This window comes from Alosa sapidissima, chromosome 13 (assembly GCF_018492685.1).
Source record: "Alosa sapidissima isolate fAloSap1 chromosome 13, fAloSap1.pri, whole genome shotgun sequence".
Lineage (NCBI taxonomy): Eukaryota > Metazoa > Chordata > Actinopteri > Clupeiformes > Clupeidae > Alosa > Alosa sapidissima.
The window spans coordinates 34,555,867-34,578,366 of NC_055969.1; the positions used below are offsets into that span (position 1 = coordinate 34,555,867).

The following is a 22,500-nucleotide window of genomic DNA, read 5'->3' on the forward strand; positions in this document are numbered from 1 at the left end:
CTCTGGTCTGCTGCCTGGTCTGGAATGCTCTTGGTTTGGGGCAGCTCTCGTGATCATTCAGAAGTCCTCTGTCTGAAGAATAAACTCAACTGTTTGTGTGTGTGTGTGTGTGTGTGTGTGTGTGTGTCTCTCTTTCTCTCTCTCGCTCTCTTTCTCTCTGTTTGTGCGTGTTTGTGCGTATGTGTGTGTGTGTGTGTGTGTGTCTCTCTCTCTCTCACTCTCTCTCTGTTTGTGCGTATGTGTGTGTTTGTGTGTGTGTGTCTCTCTCTCTCGCTTTTTCTCTCTCTCTGAAGAGCGTGTTTGTGTGTATGTGTGTATGTTTGTGTCATAGGGTCAAAGTTACCATGTGTTGCTAAAGTTAGAAACCAGAGGATCTTATTTTGCAGTCTTTCAGTTGCAGCCTCTGCTACTATGACTGTTCTCATTCTGAGAAAATGCATACATTTAAAAACGTTCCCACCAACTTCACCCTGCTTGTTTCTGTGGTTTTAGAGCGTCGGCTTTGTCAGCGTTTGTCTAAGAGCTGAAATGAACAGGAAACGGTGTGCTAATATTTCATGTGGAAAGAAGATCCCACCGAACCACTGAGCATTCACTCTCACTGAACTTTCCTCCAACTAACACAGTTTCTATGGAAACCAAGGCAAGAGCAGGAGAGCAGAGAGAGAGAGAGAGAGAGAGAGAGAGAGAGAGAGGGGAGAGAGAGCGAGGGAGGGAGAGAGAATCTTCTGTTCTTTCCTTACAGAGAAAAAACAAGCATTCTGACCTGTTTCTACAGCAACCATACCCACAATGCACTTTTGTTCTGGCTCCTGGTGGTGGAGTGGTGTTGCGCTGATCAGAGCCCAATCAGATGACCTGAGTGAACACACACACACACACACACACACACCTGAGTGAAAAGCAGTAAAGGACACTGACTTCACTACTGTAGCCTGTGTTTATACTGTAGACGTCACTACTGTAGCCTGTGTTTATAGACTTCACTGCTGTAGCCTGTGTTTTCAGTCTTCATTACTGTAGCCTGTGTTTTCAGACTTCACTACTGTAGCCTGTGTTTTCAGTCTTCACTACTGTAGTCTGTGTTTTCAGTCTTCACTACTGTAGTCTGTGTTTTCAGACTTCACTACTGTAGTCTGTGTTTTCAGACTTCACCGCTGTAGCCTGTCTGCGTGACAAGTTCAACCCTTTTAAACTTTTAAACAATCCCATTGCATAGTTCACCACAGCATGTGCAACTTTTCTTTAGAACCCGATCTGAATCTCTTAGGCCGTCACACATGTGGTTGATTAGGAGAGCAGTGAAATGGTTTTGCTCGCTGCATCATGCCGGCTTAAAATAAAGTCTGGTGTGCAAGGTCATATCCCTGCCGTTCGACCTTATCAGCATCTAACTTTCTGTTGGGCACTTTTCTCATGAGTTTGTCTATCCTAAGAGGGTAAGAGGGACTCTCGGGGGGTAAAGTGTCATAGCAGTGAGACTAACTGTCCTCCCCTCCTCCATCTCTGTCTCCCCCCCTCCTTCTCTCTCTTTCCCTCTCTATTCTCTCTCTCCGTTCTTCTCTCCACCCAGGATGGAAGCCTCGTGTCTGGAGTTGGCCCTGGAGGGCGAGCGGCTGTGTAAGGCGGGAGACTTCAAAGGGGGCACGGCATTCTTCGAGGCAGCAGTGCAGGTGGGCACGGAGGACCTGAAGACCTTGAGCGCCATCTACAGCCAGCTGGGCAATGCCTACTTCTACCTGAAGGAGTACGGCAAAGCGCTGGAGTACCACCGCCACGACCTCACCCTCGCCAGGTTAGTGCCCACGCCCTCACCCTCGCCAGGTTAGTGCCACACTGCCACGACCTCACCCTCACCAGGTTAGTGCCCTCACCCTCACCCTCGCCAGGTTAGTGCCCTCACCCTCACCCTCGCCAGGTCAGTGCCCTCACCCTCACCCTCGCCAGGTTAGTGCCCTCACCCTCGCCAGGTTAGTGCCCACGCCCTCACCCTCGCCAGGTTAGTGCCCACGCCCTCACCCTCACCCTCGCCAGGTTAGTGCCCACGACCTCACCCTCACCAGGTTAGTGCCCACGCCCTCACCCTCGCCAGGTTAGTGCCACACTGCCACGACCTCACCCTCACCAGGTTAGTGCCCACGACCTCACCCTCGCCAGGTTAGTGCCACACCGCCACGACCTCACCCTCGCCAGGTTAGTGCCCACGCCCTCACCCTCGCCAGGTTAGTGCCACACTGCCACGACCTCACCCTCACCAGGTTAGTGCCCACGCCCTCACCCTCGCCAGGTTAGTGCCCACGCCCTCACCCTCGCCAGGTTAGTGCCACACTGCCACGACCTCACCCTCGCCAGGTTAGTGCCCACAACCTCACCCTCGCCAGGTTAGTGCCCACGCCCTCACCCTCGCCAGGTTAGTGCCACACTGCCACGACCTCACCCTCGCCAGGTTAGTGCCCTCACCCTCACCCTCGCCAGGTTAGTGCCCACGCCCTCACCCTCGCCAGGTCAGTGCCACACCGCCACGACCTCACCCTCGCCAGGTTAGTGCCCACGCCCTCACCCTCGCCAGGTTAGTGCCCACGCCCTCACCCTCGCCAGGTTAGTGCCACACTGCCACGACCTCACCCTCACCAGGTTAGTGCCCACGACCTCACCCTCACCCTCGCCAGGTTAGTGCCCTCACCCTCACCCTCGCCAGGTTAGTGCCCACGCCCTCACCCTCGCCAGGTCAGTGCCACACCGCCACGACCTCACCCTCGCCAGGTTAGTGCCCACGACCTCACCCTCACCCTCGCCAGGTTAGTGCCCTCGCCCTCACCCTCGCCAGGTTAGTGCCCACGCCCTCACCCTCGCCAGGTTAGTGCCACACCGCCACAACCTCACCCTCACCCTCGCCAGGTTAGTGCCCACGACCTCACCCTTGCCAGGTTAGTGCCATACGGCCACGACCTCACCCTTGTCAGGTTAGTGCCCACGACCTCAACCTCGCCAGGTTAGTGCCCACGCCCTCACCCTTGCCAGGTTAGTGCCATACGGCCACGACCTCACCCTCGCCAGGTTAGTGCCACACCGCCACGCCCTCACCCGGTTAGTGCCATACGGCCACGACCTCACCCTCACCAGGTTAGTGCCCACGACCACACCCTCACCAGGTTAGTGCCATACGGCCACGACCTCACCCTCACCCTCGCCAGGTTAGTGCCCACGACCACACCCTCACCAGGTTAGTGCCATACGGTCTGAGGGCACAGGGCAAAGCCACAGCGCTGAAATCAGATAGGTAAAATATCAATCAACCAAGCAATCAAAACCAATCAACCAATTAACCAATATAATCTGTCAATCAGTTAATCAACCAAGCAATCAAAACCAATCAACCAATCAATCAATTAACCAATATGTGAATCTGTCAACCAAACAATCAAGCTTAATTTAGTTAAATACTATCCTGTAGACTTGCATTGCAAGGGGTGGTATGCATATGAATGAAATGGCCATGGTTCTAGTCTTGTTGAGGTGGTTTGGCATACGAGGGCATAGAAGGTTCTAGTCTTGTTGTGGTGGTTCGGCATACGAGGGCATAGAAGGTTCTAGTCTTGTTGTGGTGGTTTGGCATACGAGGGCATAGAAGGTTCTTGTTGTGGTGGTTTGGCATACAAGGGCATAGAAGGTTCTAGTCTTGTTGAGGTGGTTTGGCATATTACAAGGGCATAGAAGGTTCTAGTCTTGTTGAGGTGGTTTGGCATACGAGGGCATAGAAGGTTCTAGTCTTGTTGAGGTGGTTTGGCATATGAGGGCATAGAAGGTTCTAGTCTTGTTGAGGTGGTTTGGCATATTACAAGGGCATAGAAGGTTCTAGTCTTGTTGAGGTGGTTTGGCATATTACGAGGGCGTAGAAGGTTCTAGTCTTGTTGTGGTGGTTTGGCATACGAGGGCATAGAAGGTTCTAGTCTTGTTGTGGTGGTTCGGCATACGAGGGCATAGAAGGTTCTAGTCTTGTTGTGGTGGTTCGACATACGAGGGCATAGAAGGTTCTAGTCTTGTTGTGGTGGTTTGGCATACTTCTGGACCTTTTAGTTTGTCACTCACGGGTATTACTAACCTCATACTTGACTGATTGGTGCACGGTAGATGTTGCATTAGCGCCACAAGCCACAAGAAGTGCTCAGCATCAGGATTAAGTTACTCATGTGTGCATGGAGATGTGATTACATGTGAGGAGCTTTGTGATTTAATGAAATCCATTGGTAATGAAATCCTTATGCTTAGGAAAATCCTTTGAATTTGATTAGATGAAATATCGTGGCAGTTCTTACACCAAGCTTGCACAATTGCATTAAAGTAATAAGCATGATTTATGCTGAGGAGATGGGCTTCTGTATTTTTTTTTGTGATCAACTATTTGTTGAGTTTCATTAACGGGGGCGGCAAGACGGTTACATGAAATGAGACATTTAATCATACACATGATCATGTAAAAAAGAGTGGAAACCAGACTATAAAAAATACAAAATGATAAAAAAAGATTTTTACAGAAAAAGAGAGAAAGGCTTTTGGTTTTGTGTTTACACAAGCTTTGCAGTGCTGTTGGTTAATTCAGATTTGAATATACAAGACTGGAGGCCTTGATGCTGGTTTGGAAGTCAAATTGATTCAGTACGTTGCCCGCCCACCACAGCAGACATCCTGTCTGGCTTGTACGAGTGCCCTCAGGCATCACCTACTGGACTACAACACCGCTTGCTTGAATTTCATATTGTGTTGTGCTTGTTTTTTCCGATATCTTCACACCTTTGCTGTAGTTTCAGTTTCTGTACTGCACTGCCTGCCGGTCCTTATCGGACATTATCCTGACAGGGCAAACAGGACCCGGACACTTTGTGTTGTGGCTGCATTACCACCTAGAGCGTGGTAATGCAGCCACACAACGCCGTGTCGTCCATTATCCCTTACGTAAACCTCCTACTCTGACCCTCCTCTGACCCCCCTCAGGACGATAGGGGACCGGATCGGAGAAGGCAAAGCCAGCGGCAACCTGGGCAACACGCTGAAGGTACTGGGGAGGTTTGACGAGGCTGCGGTGTGCTGCCAGAGGCATCTGGACATCTCCCAAGAACAGGGCGACAAGGTGAGGCCACTGCACCCGCCACCCTTGCATTAGTTCACTGGTTTATACTGTCGTTTGTTTTGAACAGACAAGAAGATATAGAGGAACCTGAGAAGGCATATGCTTCTCTCTCTCTCTCTATCTATCTCTCTCTATCTATCTCTCACCCCTCTCTCTCTCATGCTTGCATGCTTGTGTGTGTGTGTGTGTGATGGCCCAGGTGGGGGAGGCGAGGGCGCTGTACAACATTGGGAACGTGTTCCATGCCAAGGGCAAGCAGCAACTGTGGGGATGCTCGCTGGACCCTGGGGACCTGCCCCCCGACGTCAGGGACACCCTACAACGCGCCACCGCATATTACGAGTGAGTAGCCACAACACACACACACACTACAACGCGCCACCACATATTACGAGTGAGTAGCCACAACACACACACACCCTACGACGCGCCACCGCATATTTCGAGTGAGTAGCCACACCACCCTACAGTGCGCCACCGCATATTTCGAGTGAGTAGCCACACCACCCTACAGTGCGCCACCGCATATTTCGAGTGAGTAGCCACACCACCCTACAGCGCGCCACCGCATATTTCGAGTGAGTAGCCACACCACCCTACACCACCCCATGCCCATCTCATCGTCTAGTGACCCCGACGTCAGGGACACCCTACAACGCGCCACCGGATATTACGAGTGAGTAGCCACAACACCCTACAACGCGCCACCACGTATTACTGTACGAGTGAGTAGCCCAAAACACCCTACAACGTGCCACCGCGTATTACGAGTGAGTAGCCCAAAACACCCTACAACGCGCCACCACGTATTACTGTACGAGTGAGTAGCCCAAAACACCCTACAACGCGCCACCGCGTATTACTGTACGAGTGAGTAGCCCAAAACACCCTACAACGCGCCACCGCGTATTACGAGTGAGTAGCCCAAAACACCCTATGCCCATCTCATCGTCTAGTGACCCCGATGTCATCGGTGAGTAGCCACACACCCCCATGTTCATCATCCAGTGAGCATCCAGTCCTTCATCTATTTGCATGTATATTCATTTAGCAGACACGCTCATCCAAAGCCACTCACAAAAATGACGAATAACATTCAAGCTACAATGCAGAGGACACATTAGACCTCATGCCAGCCTAAACAATCTACCGGTCTCTGTCATGATCTACTTATGATCTACTTGTCCCAGTCATGATCTACATGTCTTGGTCATGATCTACATGTCCCAGTCATGATCTGCGTGTCCTGGTCATGATCTACTTGTCCCAGTCACAAACCATTTGTCCCAGTCCCAGTCTTTTACAAGTGAGTGGACAAAACATGATGCCCTCCTCATCTATTGAAATACATTGCAGACCTGTCTATCATACTGCCTACTACAAATGGACAACACATGGAATCAAATACCCATCTTGTGAGCATCCAGTCAGTCATAATAGCCTAAAGTACCAACTTGTGTAACGCCCTGCTTATTATTGACCTACACCAAATACCCATCTACAGTAGTCCTGACCCCCAGTGATCCTAAATACCCATCTAGTCCTCTGCAGGGGACTTTGCAGGCATGATTGACCAAAGTGGAAGACAGTGACGTGCTAAACTAGTCTTAATGTGTGTGACATGCTAAACTAGTCTTAATGTGTGACGTGCTTAACAACTAGTCAATGTGTGTGACGTGCTAAACTAGTCTTAATGTGTGACGTGCTAAACAACTAGTCTTAATGTGTGTGACATGCTAAAGTAGTCTTAATGTGTGTGACGTGCTAAACTAGTCTTAATGTGTGTGACGTGCTAAACCTTGTGTGTGACATGCTAAACAACTAGTCTTAATGTGTGACGTGCTAAACTAGTCTTAATGTGTGTGACGTGCTAAACTAGTCTTAATGTGTGTGACATACTAAACAACTAGTCTTAATGTGTGTGACGTGCTAAACTAGTCTTAATGTGTGTGTCATACTAAATTTCCCATTCATTTCTCCCATTGACGTTTTGGAAAAATCCGTATCTAAAGAGTTTTAGAGCATGTCTTAGGCTAATCAGCTACGGCGTAACTCATAAGCATACAACATATCATTTCGAGTGAAAAAACGAAGAGAAAGTAAAAAAAAAGTCAAAGGTACAAGACTGTGTACATATTTTCATTTCCGAGCGAAGGAACTTTGTGTAACCGTGTATTTCTACACTCCTCTGTTCCTGAGAAATCCCAAGCTAAACAGTGGCTAGTTTTCATCAAAATCGCTGTTTTTTTTTCTAGAAATGGAGATATAACGTCTTTCATGAAATATGAAGTGTTGCCTGTAAACTTTCCGGGAAGTAATCAGCGAGACCTGGCGAGACTGCCACCTAGTGATAGATCCACGAAAATGGCCTGGTTTTGAGATGACGTGCATGCGTCACTGATTCGACCCAAAGCGGCAACCGAGTTATGATAAAATGTCCAGATTGTGTGTTTTCATGAGTTTTCGATCGTCATATATTTCATTTCCATTCATCACAGAGTTCCCAAAATCACATATAAGGTGTGTTAGAGTGTCTAGTTTCGTAATAAAAAAAAAAAGCAAAAAAACGTAATATTAAGTTTTTGGCATTTAACGCGTGGGAGTTGGCACTCAATGAGTTAATAGCAGTTATTTCAGGATTAATCGTGTAAATAATAGTGTTTTGGTATTGAATGTTATATTTACCATCGTGTATTTTATATAAGGTGACCAGATTTCTGAGACAAAATCCGGGGACATTTTCAGTTGAGAAGCGTAAAACATGTAATGTTTTAATTTTTGTAAACTTAAAACGGGGACACTGTCCCAGGGGTGTCACTAGACCTGCACTTGTCCACAAGCCCCCCTAGGGGGGTTGGGGGGCATGCTCCCCCATAAGAAAATTTGGTATATTTTAACGTTTAAATGCATCGATTTGGTGCACTTTTAAAAGAAATTCAGAGGTTAGACTTTATTATTCTTATCTATGGATGGAAATATTTGTGCTGTAGCCTAAACTTGCACTTCAGAATTTTAACCATGCACACACAGGTTGAATGGTTATAATATTGCAATAAGTTATGATATTGCCCAACCACAAAGCATATTTTCTTCACAGTTTCAAAGTTCAGAAATGGTCCAAAATAGTATTGGCTACATTTCAGCACTCCATGAAATTATATCCTAGTGGCCATGTTGTTCACATAGGCTAGTTAGTCTAGCTATTTTGGTCATTGTAATATGCCTATTTTCTTTTTTTTTCAGGACAGTCTGTGCTATACCCATATCTGAGAATGTATGATGTGATATTTGTCTTATGTAGCCTAGCCTAATAGGGCCTATGTGTTGTCAGTCTTATATCAAGAAAAAATAACTCACGTCTCATGATTTTTTTTTTCTTTATATTTTTGTGTTAATGTCACTAGGAAGCAAGCCAATAGAATTATAGGTTATTATATTTGTAGGTGATTGCCTGGAATCTGGCAATATGAGAACCATGGTGGGATAGACCTACACTGGCTAAACAATTTACAAAATGTTTGTACTGACATAAGCAGTGTAACGATTTGTTAGCGACACACACATTTTGTTCAATCAAAAGGTTTATTAGCTGAGTATGAGAGCAAAGACACAGGCTCAAAACACAATGCACACGGAGCAGGTCAAGTAGCCTACACACACACACTACACATACAGGGGAGGACGCAGCCCCCCCACACAAAAAGGATCACACACGAGGGAGAACTAAAAGGGAAACATGTTACAATAAAGACGCAAACATTACACTCATAACTAAGGAGAAATACAGACATAAACCCCAATTGTTCGCTCCCGCATCCCAGCATGCCCTGCGTGGGAGAACGCTATGCAATGTCTTGTGCGCCGACGTAACAATAGTTTACATGAGAATAGGTCTACATTATAATTTTGGCCCAAAGTTGGAGACCCTGTAGAAATGTGTTGCAATTTCAAAACCGGACTACTTAGGAACCGCTTGCTGACCGATGCTTACCGATGCTAAAGTTATTACATAAGTTCATTGTTAATTTTCTCGCGAACCATTTATCACAGCAACTTGGCACTAATGTCATTGGAAAGCTTAGATTCTGGCCGTTCACGTGATATCTGCGTATTATATGTATGCTATCTGTGTGACGAGTAGCCTACTCCACAATTTTAGTTTCACCTGGACTTGAGCAGCTGGCACATTCGTGATGAATTTAGTTTAATAAGTCCCCTGCACAAGTGGTTTCATTTCAAAGATTCTACCGCGCTGCTACTCCACCAATCGAAATAGCCTACCAGAAATATGGACATTCTAGAACATCTCTGAGGTCTGAGCGCTTGCTTTGACCTAGCTGCTATGTCTTTGACTAGCTTGAGACTGCCTGAAGGGTGCGCAACTGTACGTTTGGTCAGTGTTTTCTTTCTTTCTTTCTTTTATTCCCATTTCGGGTCTGTCAGTCACAGTGAAAACCACAGACTTTTCCGGGGACAGCTCCAGCCGGGCACAGGTCACCGAAATCGGGGACTGTCCCCAGGAACCGGGGACGTCTGGTCACCCTAATTTTATATCGTGTGTGTGTGAAAGTGGTTAGCAGCTAACGTTAACGTTAGCAACATTGTGCAGTGCTTCGTATCTGACCGCCATCCTGATGCATGGACCGGTGCATGGTCTGCTCTTGGACCACCAGTTTATTAACTTGTTGTGAATTATTACACAAAATGTTCATTAAATGTACGAAGAAGTATTTCTAGGTTAATGATTGATGATATGACTTGTACAGTATGAAGGCTACAGTAGCCTAGCTAATGTTAAACTAACTTTGTAGGTCTTGTCCCTCATGTGGCCCTTACAAAACCCACAAGCTGACCCTCGGACACACAACAGTCAATAATGTGACCCGATTTAAAGTTTTCACCCCTTTGGACACTCTTAATTTTGTCCTTGAAACAGTAAAATATTCACGGGCATGGACGGTTTGCTAACCATTTTACTGCAGTGTCTAGCCGGTGGTAGCATCCAGCTTGTGCTATCAGCTAGCTAGCTAGTTCAAAAGTGTAAGTACTTAATGATGATTTACAGGGCTTTTTATGCCTCGACTAAGTTGACAACAATTCATGTTCATAAAAACAACAAGGTCACTAAAACATAATATATTTTATACCTGTGTTGCAGCATGTAGGCTAATGTTAGCAGCATTATAATGACATTCTAATGTCTGAAAGGCTAATGATTAGCCTATCGGCTAGCTGAAAAGTTAAGTGTTTAAATTTTTACAGTGTTCTATTTGATGGTGTATTGGCCCTGACTAAATTCGTGTTATATATAAACCACAATCCTTGTTGATACAAGTACCAATGTTTGTCTAGAAAGTTTTTATTCACATTAAGATTTTCGCCATAGGCAGTAAAAGACTCCGCCATTATTGTCAATAATTTTCTCTGAGAAAGTTTCAAACTATGATCATAACGGCCTTTCCACCAATCAGAGGCATCACTGTGGGATTGTGGGATTGTTCAGGATTGTGGGTAATGAAGTACTTATCCAAGACATCGCGATTAAAAGACATTTATCTCAAAACAAGGTTAGTGCCCCTTGAATTTTCGCCCTCTATATGAGCATATACAATCGCTTAGTATAGCAGTAGCTGGTTTAAAGTCTACCATGTATGGTTACGTTTTTATGGCTTATACCACAATTGTCAATGGAGAAATTGTATTGCATTCTTACTTCCAGAATCGGCTGTGGGCTGGACTGTGATGCTCTATGGCCATGTGACATTTGTTAGAGTGTGATGGAGGTGACTTGGTTTATAGTGTGATGGAGGTGACTTGGGTTGAGCTTTGCTCCTGTGGCTTGGAGAGTGTTTTTATCATTTTATTATTTCTTTTTGAGGACGACGTGGTGCCACTCAGGGTCCTGATTACGAGAGCGCTTCAGACGGACTCGTGCGGCGATGTGGCGTAGTTCCCTGCTGACCCCTGCATCATTAGCGATCAGGATGACGTCTGCCCGTCACTGGTTACAGTGAGCATGTGCAGCGGTCATTACCAGCCCCTAGCTGCCCTTAGGGAGATGCCACAGGACGTGTCAGCGCTGCACACACACACTTACTGCACACACACTAGTCACAGTCATTGTACACACACACACTTGCTGAAAATATACACGCACACACACACACACAAACAACTGCACACACACACAAACACACACACACACACACACACACACACACACACACACACACACACACACACACACACACACACACACACACACTCCCCTCCTGTGTTAGTGTAATTCGGTGACTGTTCCCCCTGTGGGCTACAGCTGAGCAGAGTGCAGGAATGTTTGCTGTCAAAACACCGTCACACACACACAAATACACACACAGTCACACACACACACCCTCACACGGCCGCTGGCTCAGGGATGTGCCGGATGAGGGCTGCATCAGGGCAAGATCTGAGTCCCACGCCAAGGTCAGCTAATATGTGTTTAATTCCTGTCCTGCCCATGCCACAGTCAGCTGATATGTGTTTACTTCCTGTGTCTCCCTGGCTGGTGAAGCTCAGTTGGAAGGTCAGGTGTTTTCCAGTCCACTGTCACAGCAGTGCATGAGCTCTCTCTCTCTCTCTCACATACACACACACACACACACACTCTCTCTCTCTCTCTCTCTCTCTCTCTCTCACACACACACACACACACACACACACACACACACACACACACACAGCAGTGTATGGGCTGACAGTTGTAGCAGTGCCCTCTCTTTAGTCACTGGTCAGGTTAACCCATAGACTGTAAACAATATTAACCCTTTGAGTAAGTCTTATTAGACTGACACTGTACAGATGCAGAACTGTCAACTGCTCTAGAATCACTGGCACCTACGGCCTCTTGGTTTTTTTTGCCTAATTCAGTCCCATTCATAATAGTGGCCTGAGTGGCTCTGTGTACAAGTCCATTCCACTCAGAAAGTGATCTGTATCTCACCTCCTTTTTGAGCATGCATGTGTTGATTCCGTACTGTAGTCTGCCGGGAAGTAAACTAGTCAGCACTGATTACGTTCATGTTCAGTAAAGGAAGTAAACTAGTCAGCACTGATTACGTTCATGTTCAGTAAAGGAAGTAAACTAGTCAGCACTGATTACGTTCATGTTCAGCAAAGGAAGTAAACCAGTCAGCACTGATTACGTTCATGTTCAGCAAAGGAAGTAAACCAGTCAGCACTGATTACGTTCATGTTCAGCAAAGGAAGTAAACCAGTCAGCACTGATTACGTTCATGTTCAGCAAAGGAAGTAAACCAGTCAGCACTGATTACGTTCATGTTCAGCAAAGGAAGTAAACCAGTCAGCACTGATTACGTTCATGTAAACTACATTGAGTTGAACATTGAGTCTTTATTATTATGGTCATTTCGCTCCGCCTACTGTAGCTCCACTCATCCATCTGGAACCAATCCATTGAAGTGTTGCTTCAGAAGGCTGGGCCTAATCAAAAAATGCTTGCATATGATTGAATTAGCCACTTGTCCGTCATCTATTGACGTGCTACTTCAACCACTCACATCGAAGCCAACCCGTGACGCTAATAACAGACTCACAGTCGCTTCTACGCTATGTCACATCTATGAAACTCCCGCCCTGCGTCCTGATTGGCTAAACCATAAAGTTGGTTGGAGAAATCACTCTCAATGGAAGAGGTCCCAGATGGATGTGAGTGGAGCTAGGCGGAGCTAAGCGGAACGACATTCATCTGGCTAGGGCCAGGTTAATTGAGTCAACCTCTCTCCCCAGAATGAACCTGTCTCTGGTCAAGGAGCTGGGGGACAGAGCCGCGCAGGGCCGCGCGTTCGGTAACCTCGGCAACACCCACTACCTGCTGGGGAACTTTGTGGAGGCCATCAAGTTCCATCGAGAGGTAAGAGGCTCTCCAGGGCACCTCTGGATTTTGCGTGTCACAGTCCTGTCTTTAGTTGTGCTTTAGAACTCTAATGTTGTATTAGTTGGGTTTTTTATTCAATTTCTGTTCCTGTGTTTTACGTAGTTCCTGTTAACTGTTTGCTATAGGCTAGGTGTGTTTATCTGCTGCTCATGGGTCTCTGTGTTCTTCCTGGTTCCTGTGTCTCTGTGTTCTGTGTTCTTCCTGGTTCCTGTGTCTCTGTCTCAGCCACATTTACATGGACACTTTTAATACGATTAGAAACGGAATAACGGCTCAATCTGAATAAAGATTCTCATATAAACACCTCAATCGGAATAAAAATGCCTGATTCGATTAGAATTTCAATCGGAATTCTTGGGTGTGGTACCACAGGGGAGCGGGTTAAATGCCCATCAATCCTCATGGTGCCGAACAGCTGTAATAGTTGGATGCAGGATAATATTACGCCGTTGGAAAACACAAGTAGCTATATCAATGGTGGAATGGTTTAATGAGATGTCCAAGATTGCCTCTTATGAGAGGGTGTGCTATAGAATGATAGATAAGGAGGACATCTATATGAAAATGTGGGGACCTTATTTAGATATAATACAGTAAGCTGGTGGTTTGTTTTTTCTGTTTCTTTTTATGTCTTTTTTCCCCTTTTGTTTATGAGGATATTCTAACATTCAGTGATGTACAAATGTGTATAGTTACACACACAATTTTTTTTTTATATACTGTATAGTGTATAGCTTTGTTAGTCAGTATCTTTGTTAGTCTGTATCCTCCCTGTTCACTTGTGGATGTTCAGTGTTTGTCTTTGTCTCATTTGTGAAAAAACAATAAAAAGTGTTCCTATTCCAATTGAACAGCATGTAGATGGTCAATCGGATTGCCTGCTGTATCTTCTCAAGGAAAAGTAGGCAACAACGGCTATCCCGATCAAAGATTCTAAAACGCCTGATCTGAACAGAACGCCATGTAAACAGATGGCATGAATATTTCAATCAGAGTAGTTTAATCGGAATGACAAAAAATTATCCTACTGAGTCTGATGATTGGTTATTAGCCTAGTTATTGGCTAAATCCCATTCTCCCCGCTAATGTCTAAACCCTGAACCCTAGAAGACTTCAGACACCAAAAACATGTTGCCAAATATTTCTATTTCTGTTTATGTTGTTTATTGAGGAGTTTTAAGCTTCCAGGATTCCCTTATGGTGAATTTTGAATAAATGCAGACATATGGAAAGTCAGAGAGCAAACCCTCATGCTCTCCACTATTTCCCAGTGGGGCAGCGCTAAGCCCGCATCAACATACCGGATGGCATATCAAAGTGTGTGAGTCCAGTGTGGAGCATGAGGCTGGGCCACTGTCTGTTTGTGTTCATGTGACCGCGAGAGCAGCAGCCCTGTCTTTCTGCCTCCTCAGGGTGCCCTCTCTAGTGTGCCCTCTCTAGTGTGCCCTCTCTAGTGCCCTCTCTAGTGACCTCTCTAGTGTGCCCTCTCTAGTGCCCTCTCTAGTGTGCCCTCTCTAGTGTGCCCTCTCTAGTGCCCTCTCTAGTGCCCTCTCTAGTGACCTCTCTAGTGCCCTCTCTAGTGCCCTCTCTAGTGACCTCTCTAGTGTGCCCTCTCTAGTGACCTCTCTAGTGACCTCTCTAGTGTGCCCTCTCTAGTGACCTCTCTAGTGCCCTCTCTAGTGCCCTCTCTAGTGTGCCCTCTCTAGTGCCCTCTCTAGTGTGCCCTCTCTAGTGTGCCCTCTCTAGTGACCTCTCTAGTGACCTCTCTAGTGTGCCCTCTCTAGTGTGCCCTCTCTAGTGACCTCTCTAGTGTGCCCTCTCTAGTGCCCTCTCTAGTGTGCCCTCTCTAGTGTGCCCTCTGAGTGCTGAGCATGAGGAGATGTGAAATGCCATCATCAGATAGACTCAGCGCTGAGCATGAGGAGATGGACACACAGACCATAATACTTCTCTCCCTTCCCTTCCCTCTATCTCTCTTTTCTCTATTTTTCCTCTCCTTTCCTTTCCTCATGTTCTCTACCCTTTTTCCTCTTATCTTATACTCTCTCCCTCTGTCTCTCTCTCCATTCATCCCCCCCCCTCTCTCTCTCTCTCTCTCTCTCTCTCTCTCTCTCTCTCTCTCTTTCAGCGGCTTTCCATTGCCAAAGAATTCGGTGACAAAGCGGCAGAGAGGCGAGCTTACAGTAACCTAGGCAACGCTCTGATTTTCCTCGGGCAGTTCAACACGGCCACAGAGTACTATAGGTAAAACCAGGAGTGTGCTGCCACCTAGAGGTCTCTGGGAGTACCTCTCCTCCTGTTCACACTCACCATCACTGTGTATTCACTGTGCATTTGCCTTTGTACTTATGCTGAAAAACATATGAAATTGTTTTGTCATCAAACAACGTTTTATTTGACCTTTCTATGCTCCTCTACGGCTTTATTGACATATCCTTCTTCCTCCCTCTCTCTCTCTCTCCCTCCCTCCCTCTCTCTTTCTCTCTCTCTTCCTTCTCTCTATCTCCATCCCTCTCTCTCTCTCTCTTCTCTCTCTGTCTCTCTCTCTCTCTCTCTTGCGCGGTCCCTCTCACCCCTCCCTCTCTCTGTCCCTCTCTCTCTTTCTCTCTCTCTCTCTCCCTCTCACCCCTCCCTCTCTGTCTTTCTCAGGAAAACGTTGCAGCTGTCTCGCCAGCTGAAGGACCAGGTGATGGAGGCTCAGGCCTGCTACAGTCTGGGCAACACCTACACACTGCTACAGCAGTACGAGAGAGCCATCGACTACCACCTCAAACACCTCCTCATCGCCCAGGAGCTCAACGACAGGTGAGACCCTCACCTGGACACTCACCACCCTCTCCACGTCCTCCATGTCCACCTGCTGAACTGCTCTCTCTCCACGTCCTCCACAATTTCGATGTTCTTATTTAGGATTTTACTAGAAGGACAAATGCTTTAGAAGGTTACTGAAAGTGTATCTAGATTGGGAATCCATGCTTAATATCGCTTTTATGAAATTAATTTCCCTAAAAGGGCTAGACAGACTGAAATACTTGAAGAAAGAGATTCTGGGGGCAATAATGTATCTTCTTTTGGCCTCTCTAGACATTTGTTTATGTCATTTGTTCTTCTTTTGAGATGTGGACTATTTGAATGGCCCAGACAGTCACCCATTTCAATTCATTTAATTTTAAATTCATTTCATAGCAGTTCAGTTCAATTCAGTTCAGTTCAGTTCAGTTCAGTTCAGTGCATTTCAGTTCATTTCAGAGCATTTCATATACAGCACCATCAGCAATCAACATTGTGTAAGGGCATTTCATTGTATCCAAAGCCTGAACTTATTCCTCTCCTCTCCTCCTCTCCCCTCCTCTCCTCTTCTCCTCCTCTCCTCTTCTCATCTCCTCTCCTCCCCTCCTCTTCGTCCTCCTCTTCTCCCCTCCTCTCCTCTCCTCATTTCTTCTCCTCTCCTCTCCTCATCTCCTCTCCTCCCCTCCTCTCCTCCCCTCCTCTCCTCTCCTCATATCCTCTCCTCTCCTCTCCTCATCTCCTCTCCTTCCTCCTCCTTTCCTCCTCCTCACCTCCTCCACCTCCTCCTCTCCTCATCTCCTCTCCTCTTCCTCCTCTCCTCTCCTCTCCTCATCTCCTCTCCTTCCTCCTCCTCCTCCTCTCCTCTCCTCTCCTCTCCTCCTCCTCTCCTCTTCTCCTCATCTCCTCTCCTCCTCTTCTCTCCTCCCTGTCTCTCTCTCTCCTCTGTAGGGTTGGTGAGGGCCGTGCCTGCTGGAGTTTGGGCAACGCCTACGTGTCTTTAGCAAACCACCGGCAGGCTCTCCACTACGCCCGCAAACACCTGAACATCTCCAGAGAGGTGAGGGACACACACACACACACACACGCACACACACCTGAACATCTTGAATTTCCCCTGGGGATCAATAAAGTATCTATCTATCTATCTATCTCCAGAGGTAAGGGCCACACACACACACATACAGCACTGTACAGGTTGACAGATTGAAGATGGAACACTATACAGTAGCCTGACGAGCCAGACCCACATCAAGATGTAGGGATGTGGATCAAGATGTAGGGTCTGGGAACTCACCACATCAAGATGTAGGGTCTGGAAACTCACCACATCAAGATGTAGGGTCTGGAAACTCACCACATCAAGATGTAGGGTCTGGGAACTCACCACATCAAGATGTAGGGTCTGGAAACTCACCACATCAAGATGTAGGGTCTGGGAACTCACCACATCAAGATGTAGGGTCTGGGAACTCACCACATCAAGATGTAGGGTCTGGAAACTCACCACATCAAGATGTAGGGTCTGGGAACTCACCACTGGCAGTGTTCAATTCGAGGGGCGGGATAAACGGTTGTCTTTCAAATTCCCTCTGCACGCAATAGGATAGTGCTACAACTCATGAGTCCCATGCGTTTTCCCACCAGTGGAGCTAGTTGGCTAGTTGATCAAACTTTTGTTGACTAAAAAAAAAGCTTAACTGGAGTTGCGCTGTTCGCCAGCAGCAGCATCCATCTTCTTTGTAGCAGGGAATTCATGCAGAACCGTCGCAACTCTGCCGTCATTATGTTAAGCCCGCCCACCGACTCTATACACGATATGATTGGCCTGATCGAAGTTTGATTTTTCCAGCTCGCAAGCTAACAGAGAGTTGCTAGACTACCCGGGCTGCAAATTACATTTGCTGCCGCTAGGGTGCGTCTAGATTTCTGCGTCTAGATTTCTCATTACAGAGCAGTTATTGGAAATATCAGCACCCACAAATAGCTCTTATCCAATTAGATTACTCGGCTCTAACTGATTGTAGCTTGATTAAGATGAGATGAACTCAGTGGCGTCGTTAGACCTGGGCATTCGGGGCTATAGCCCCGGATCCTCTGGGGATAGCCCCGAATCTATGGGCCAACAACAAAAACTCTAATCGTGAATGAAATAAATAGCCCCGTAGAAGAGACTTTTGTGTTTTGTGTCCATTGTGTGCATTAACAGCAGCGCAAGAAAATCTGACGTGATCTGGGCAGGTTTAGAATCATTTGTTGCAAAATGTTGCAATTTCAATTCTCCTCTACCTATTACGCATTGCTGTTTCGTGCTTCTACTAACTAGCCTTAGCGAAATAAGTGTACAGAAGGACAAATGGATATTAGAAGTTTCTTTAGAGAAAAAAAAAGGCAGAGCAGGGACAAGAAGTGGAAACTCACAGTGTGTTATCATCTCCCGCAACCCAGGAGGACATTTCCATCAGCTCAGGTTCAATATATCGTGATTTACTATTGAATCACATGCGCAGTAAATATGGTAAACCTGACCTCGTTTGAGGGGGCTTCCAAGCAATGCATGTTGGGCTTGATTTTGTCAGAATGGAACTTTTTCTTTGGGCAAAAGTTCGTGATAGCCTACACAACCCAAATGCATTGCTTTCAAGGCACGATGTTTATTCTACAGGCTATTTTAATGTCATATTTTGGGTGTTGTATGTGGTGCACTTTGGCAGAAGAGACGTTCTCCTTACACGGTCTTCAAACATCAAAATATTCAGAATGCCGTGACGTGAGTCATTACAATTGGCCTTCCTTTTCATTCTCAAAGTAGGTTAAAATTGCATGTTCATCAGCCCGATTTTCAAAATCTCTCGGGGGAGAAACCCCCGAAACCCCGGACAAAAAGTTCTCTGACTTCTGGGCTCTAGCCCCGAATGTTTTAAATAGCTAGCGACGCCCCTGGATGAACTTATTGAATACCTCTTCAATATTTTGACCTTGTAATGACGTTGCATGAGATGTTGCATTCAGGATTCCTCATGTAAACCTGTCTGATGCCTTGGGGGTATAGAGAGAGGACTTGAGTGAGATTGTGTGTGATACTGGATTGGTGACTGTAACAGGGACAGATGTGTTGATGTGTGTGTGTTGGAGATTGTAACAGGGACAGATGTGTTGATGTGTGTGATACTACATTGGAGATTGTAACAGGGACAGATGTGTTGATGTGTGTGTGTTGGAGACTGTAACAGGGACAGATGTGTTGATGTGTGTGATACTACATTGGAGACTGTAACAGGGACAGATATTTTGATGTGTGTGATACTACATTGGAGATTGTAACAGGGACAGATGTGTTGATGTGTGTGATACTACATTGGAGACTGTAACAGGGACAGATATTTTGATGTGTGTGATACTACATTGGAGATTGTAACAGGGACAGATGTGTTGATGTGTGTGATACTACATTGGAGACTGTAACAGGGACAGATGTGTTGATGTGTGTTAGGGACTATAACAGGAATAGATGTGCTGATGTGTGTTGGAGACTGTAACAGGGACAGATGTGTTGATAATAATAATAATAATAATAATAAGCTTTATTTGTATAGCACCTTTCATACACAGAATGCAGCTCAAAGTGCTTTACATTTGAAGCATGTAACACAATAATAGTCAGTCAGTCATTATCAATCACTTTATGATGTGTGTTGAAGACTGTAACAGGGATAGATGTGTTGATGTGTGTGTTTGTTGGAGACTGTAACAGGGACAGATGTGTTGATGTTTGTGTGTGTTAGGGACTGTAACAGGAATAGATATGTTGATGTTTGTTGGAGACTGTAACGGGGACAGATGTGTTGATGTGTGTGTGTTGGAGACTGTAACAGGAAAAGATGTGTTGATGTGTGTGTGTTGGAGACTGTAACAGGGACAGATGTGTTGATGTGTGTGTGTGTGTGTTGGAGACTGTAACAGGGACAGATGTGTTGTGTGTGTGTGTGTGTTGGAGACTGTAATGGGGACAGATGTGTTGATGTGTGTGTGTGTGTGTTGGAGACTGTAATGGAGACAGATGTGTTGATGTGTGTGTGTGTTGGAGACTGTAACAGGGACAGATGTGTTGATGTGTGTGTGTGTTGGAGACTGTAACGGGGACAGATGTGTTGATGTGTGTGTGTGTTGGAGACTGTAACGGGGACAGATGTGTTGATGTGTGTGTGTGTGTTGGAGACTGTAATGGGGACAGATGTGTTGATGTGTGTGTGTGTTGGAGACTGTAACGGGGACAGATGTGTTGATGTGTGTGTGTGTTGGAGACTGTAACGGGGACAGATGTGTTGATGTGTGTGTGTGATTCCAGATTGGAGACCGGAATGGGGAGCTGACGGCTCGGATGAACGTGGAACAGCTGCTGGAGGCCCTGGGAGTGAAGGAGGCTGACCTGTCGCCCTGCGGCTCCGAGTTCGAGATGCAAGGTCTGTGTGTGTGTGTGTGTGTGTGTGTGTCTGTATGTGTGTGTGTATTAGAAGGTCCGTGTGTGTGTGTCTGTATGTGTGTGTGTGTGTATTAGGTCTGTGTGTGTGTGTGTATTAGAAGCTGTGTTTGTGTGTGTGTATGTGTGTGTGTGTGTGTGTATTAGAAGGTCCGTGTGTGTGTGTGTGTCTGTATGTGTGTGTATTAGAAGGTCTGTGTGTGTGTCTGTATGTGTGTGTGTGTGTGTGTGTGTGTGTGTGTGTGTATTGGAAGGTGTTTTTTTTTTTGTGTGTGTGTGTGTGTGTGCGCGCGCACATTGGGAGGTGTGTGTGGGGGCAGACCTAACATCTGGGCACATTTATGGCCACTTCTAACAGTGATCATTACTGCGAGTGAATATTTCTTTAATCAACATTCATCTTACATTCATTATGAGGCATCATGAATACAGGTTATGTCATAACCTTTTATGGACATGTTAATAAATCTTTATGGACAACGGGTTAATAGAACATGCAAGCAATGTCTTCCTCTGCTATTGCAAAGCAGACATGAGATTATATTATTATTATCAGTATATTTAAACCAATGCTATTTTCCTCTTTAATGGGTGAGGGTACTCTTGGCAGTCATGGCTGGAGTCCTCTTTTTCCACCACACCCCTGGGTGGCGACAATGCCCCCCCTTTGCCATGAGATCTCACTCAGGGGCAGAACACCCCTCCTGCCAGCATGTTGAGGCTACTGCCCTCACAACACACACACACACACACACACACACACACACACACACACACACACACACACACACACACACACACACACAGGGTCTCCCTTTCTCTCTTTCTCTCTCTCTGCCACACACACACACACACACACACACACACACACACACACACACACACACACACACACACACACACACACACACACACACACAGGGTCTCCCTCTCTCTCTTTCTCTCTCTCTGCCACAGACACACACACACACACACACACACAGGGTCTCCCTCTCTCTCTTTCTCTCTCTCTGTCACACACACACACACTGATGCACACATACACATACACATACACACAGATGGCATACACTCACAGTAGAGTCACAATGATGATCACGCCATATCTCAGCTCTATCCACACACACACACACGCGCACACACACACACATATACGTCACACACATTCCACATAGTCAGTAAGACACTCAGTCACTGTCAAACACACACACACACAGACTCTCACTCACTCTCCAGACTGACAGTAATTATCAGCAGTGGAGGGAGAGTTTATGCGTGCGTGTGTGTGTGTGTGTTTACGCCGCTGTAATGGCGGAGGTAAGCTCAGGTCAAGTGCTTTCCGTGGAAGCTGGATTACTGGAATGTTTTTCAGTTCCATCGGGGCCATTCATGATGCCACTCCAGGGTGTGAAGTCTGTTCTGTGCTGTGTGTGTGCGTGTGTGTGTGCGTGTGCGTGTGCGTGTGCGTGCGTGCGTGCGTGCGTGTGTGTGTGTGTTTACTCTTTCACCTTCAGGATGTGAAGGGCCTCGATCCTGGTGGAAAGGTGGAAACTAATCAGCCTATCAGAGGCACCTCTCAATTCTGTGTTCCTGAAGCAAACTGTTCATTGGCTGGCTCTGTGTATGAAGTCAAATGGCTCAAGTGAAATGGATTACGATCAAGGAGTGTACCTTTAATGAATCCAAACTCATGTCTCTTAGTGAGGGGGGATAATAGACCGAACCTTTAATGAATCCAAACTCATGTCTCTTAGTGAGGGGGGATAATAGACCAGAGATGGCAAAAGTACTCAATTCCTGTACTCAAGTAGAAGTACAAATTCTTGTGTTAAAAAAATACTCTGGTAAAAGTAGAATTACTGATTTAATTTCTTTACTCAAGTAAAAGTAACAAAGTACAGGCTTGAAAATTTACTTAAAGTATAAAAGTAAAAGTAGTTTTGTGAATGACAACCATTTTTTATGCAAAAGTACCTGGACCACACAAATGTTACTAGAGTACAAGAGTCTCTCTTTTTAAATCTTCCCATAACCTGTTGGGCCATTTTTAGGCTTCTAACCTATGTCAGGTTCTGATATAGAATGACTACACAAAATGGAATAATTACACAAAAGTCTAATTTTGCATTTTTGTTTGCTGGCTTCATGGGTGTGTATAAGATGGAC

At 46.2% G+C, this 22,500-nt stretch overlaps 1 protein-coding gene across 4 annotated transcripts in view; it reads left to right on the forward strand.

Annotated features, from left to right (window-relative positions):
* Positions 1–22,500, forward strand: part of gpsm1b (G protein signaling modulator 1b) — a 52,967-nt gene that overhangs the window by 14,595 nt on the left and 15,872 nt on the right. For all 4 annotated transcript variants that reach the window (XR_006021923.1, XM_042060635.1, XM_042060633.1 and 1 more), the window contains exons 2-9: positions 1,574–1,795; positions 4,993–5,128; positions 5,328–5,470; positions 12,920–13,043; positions 15,196–15,311; positions 15,717–15,872; positions 16,806–16,914; positions 20,203–20,317. Coding sequence is in view for 3 of the 4 variants with exons in the window: in XM_042060635.1 (XP_041916569.1) it covers positions 1,574–1,795; positions 4,993–5,128; positions 5,328–5,470; positions 12,920–13,043; positions 15,196–15,311; positions 15,717–15,872; positions 16,806–16,914; positions 20,203–20,317 (1,121 nt within the window). In the remaining variant the exon portion in view is untranslated. The remainder of the gene's footprint in view (positions 1–1,573; positions 1,796–4,992; positions 5,129–5,327; positions 5,471–12,919; positions 13,044–15,195; positions 15,312–15,716; positions 15,873–16,805; positions 16,915–20,202; positions 20,318–22,500) is intronic.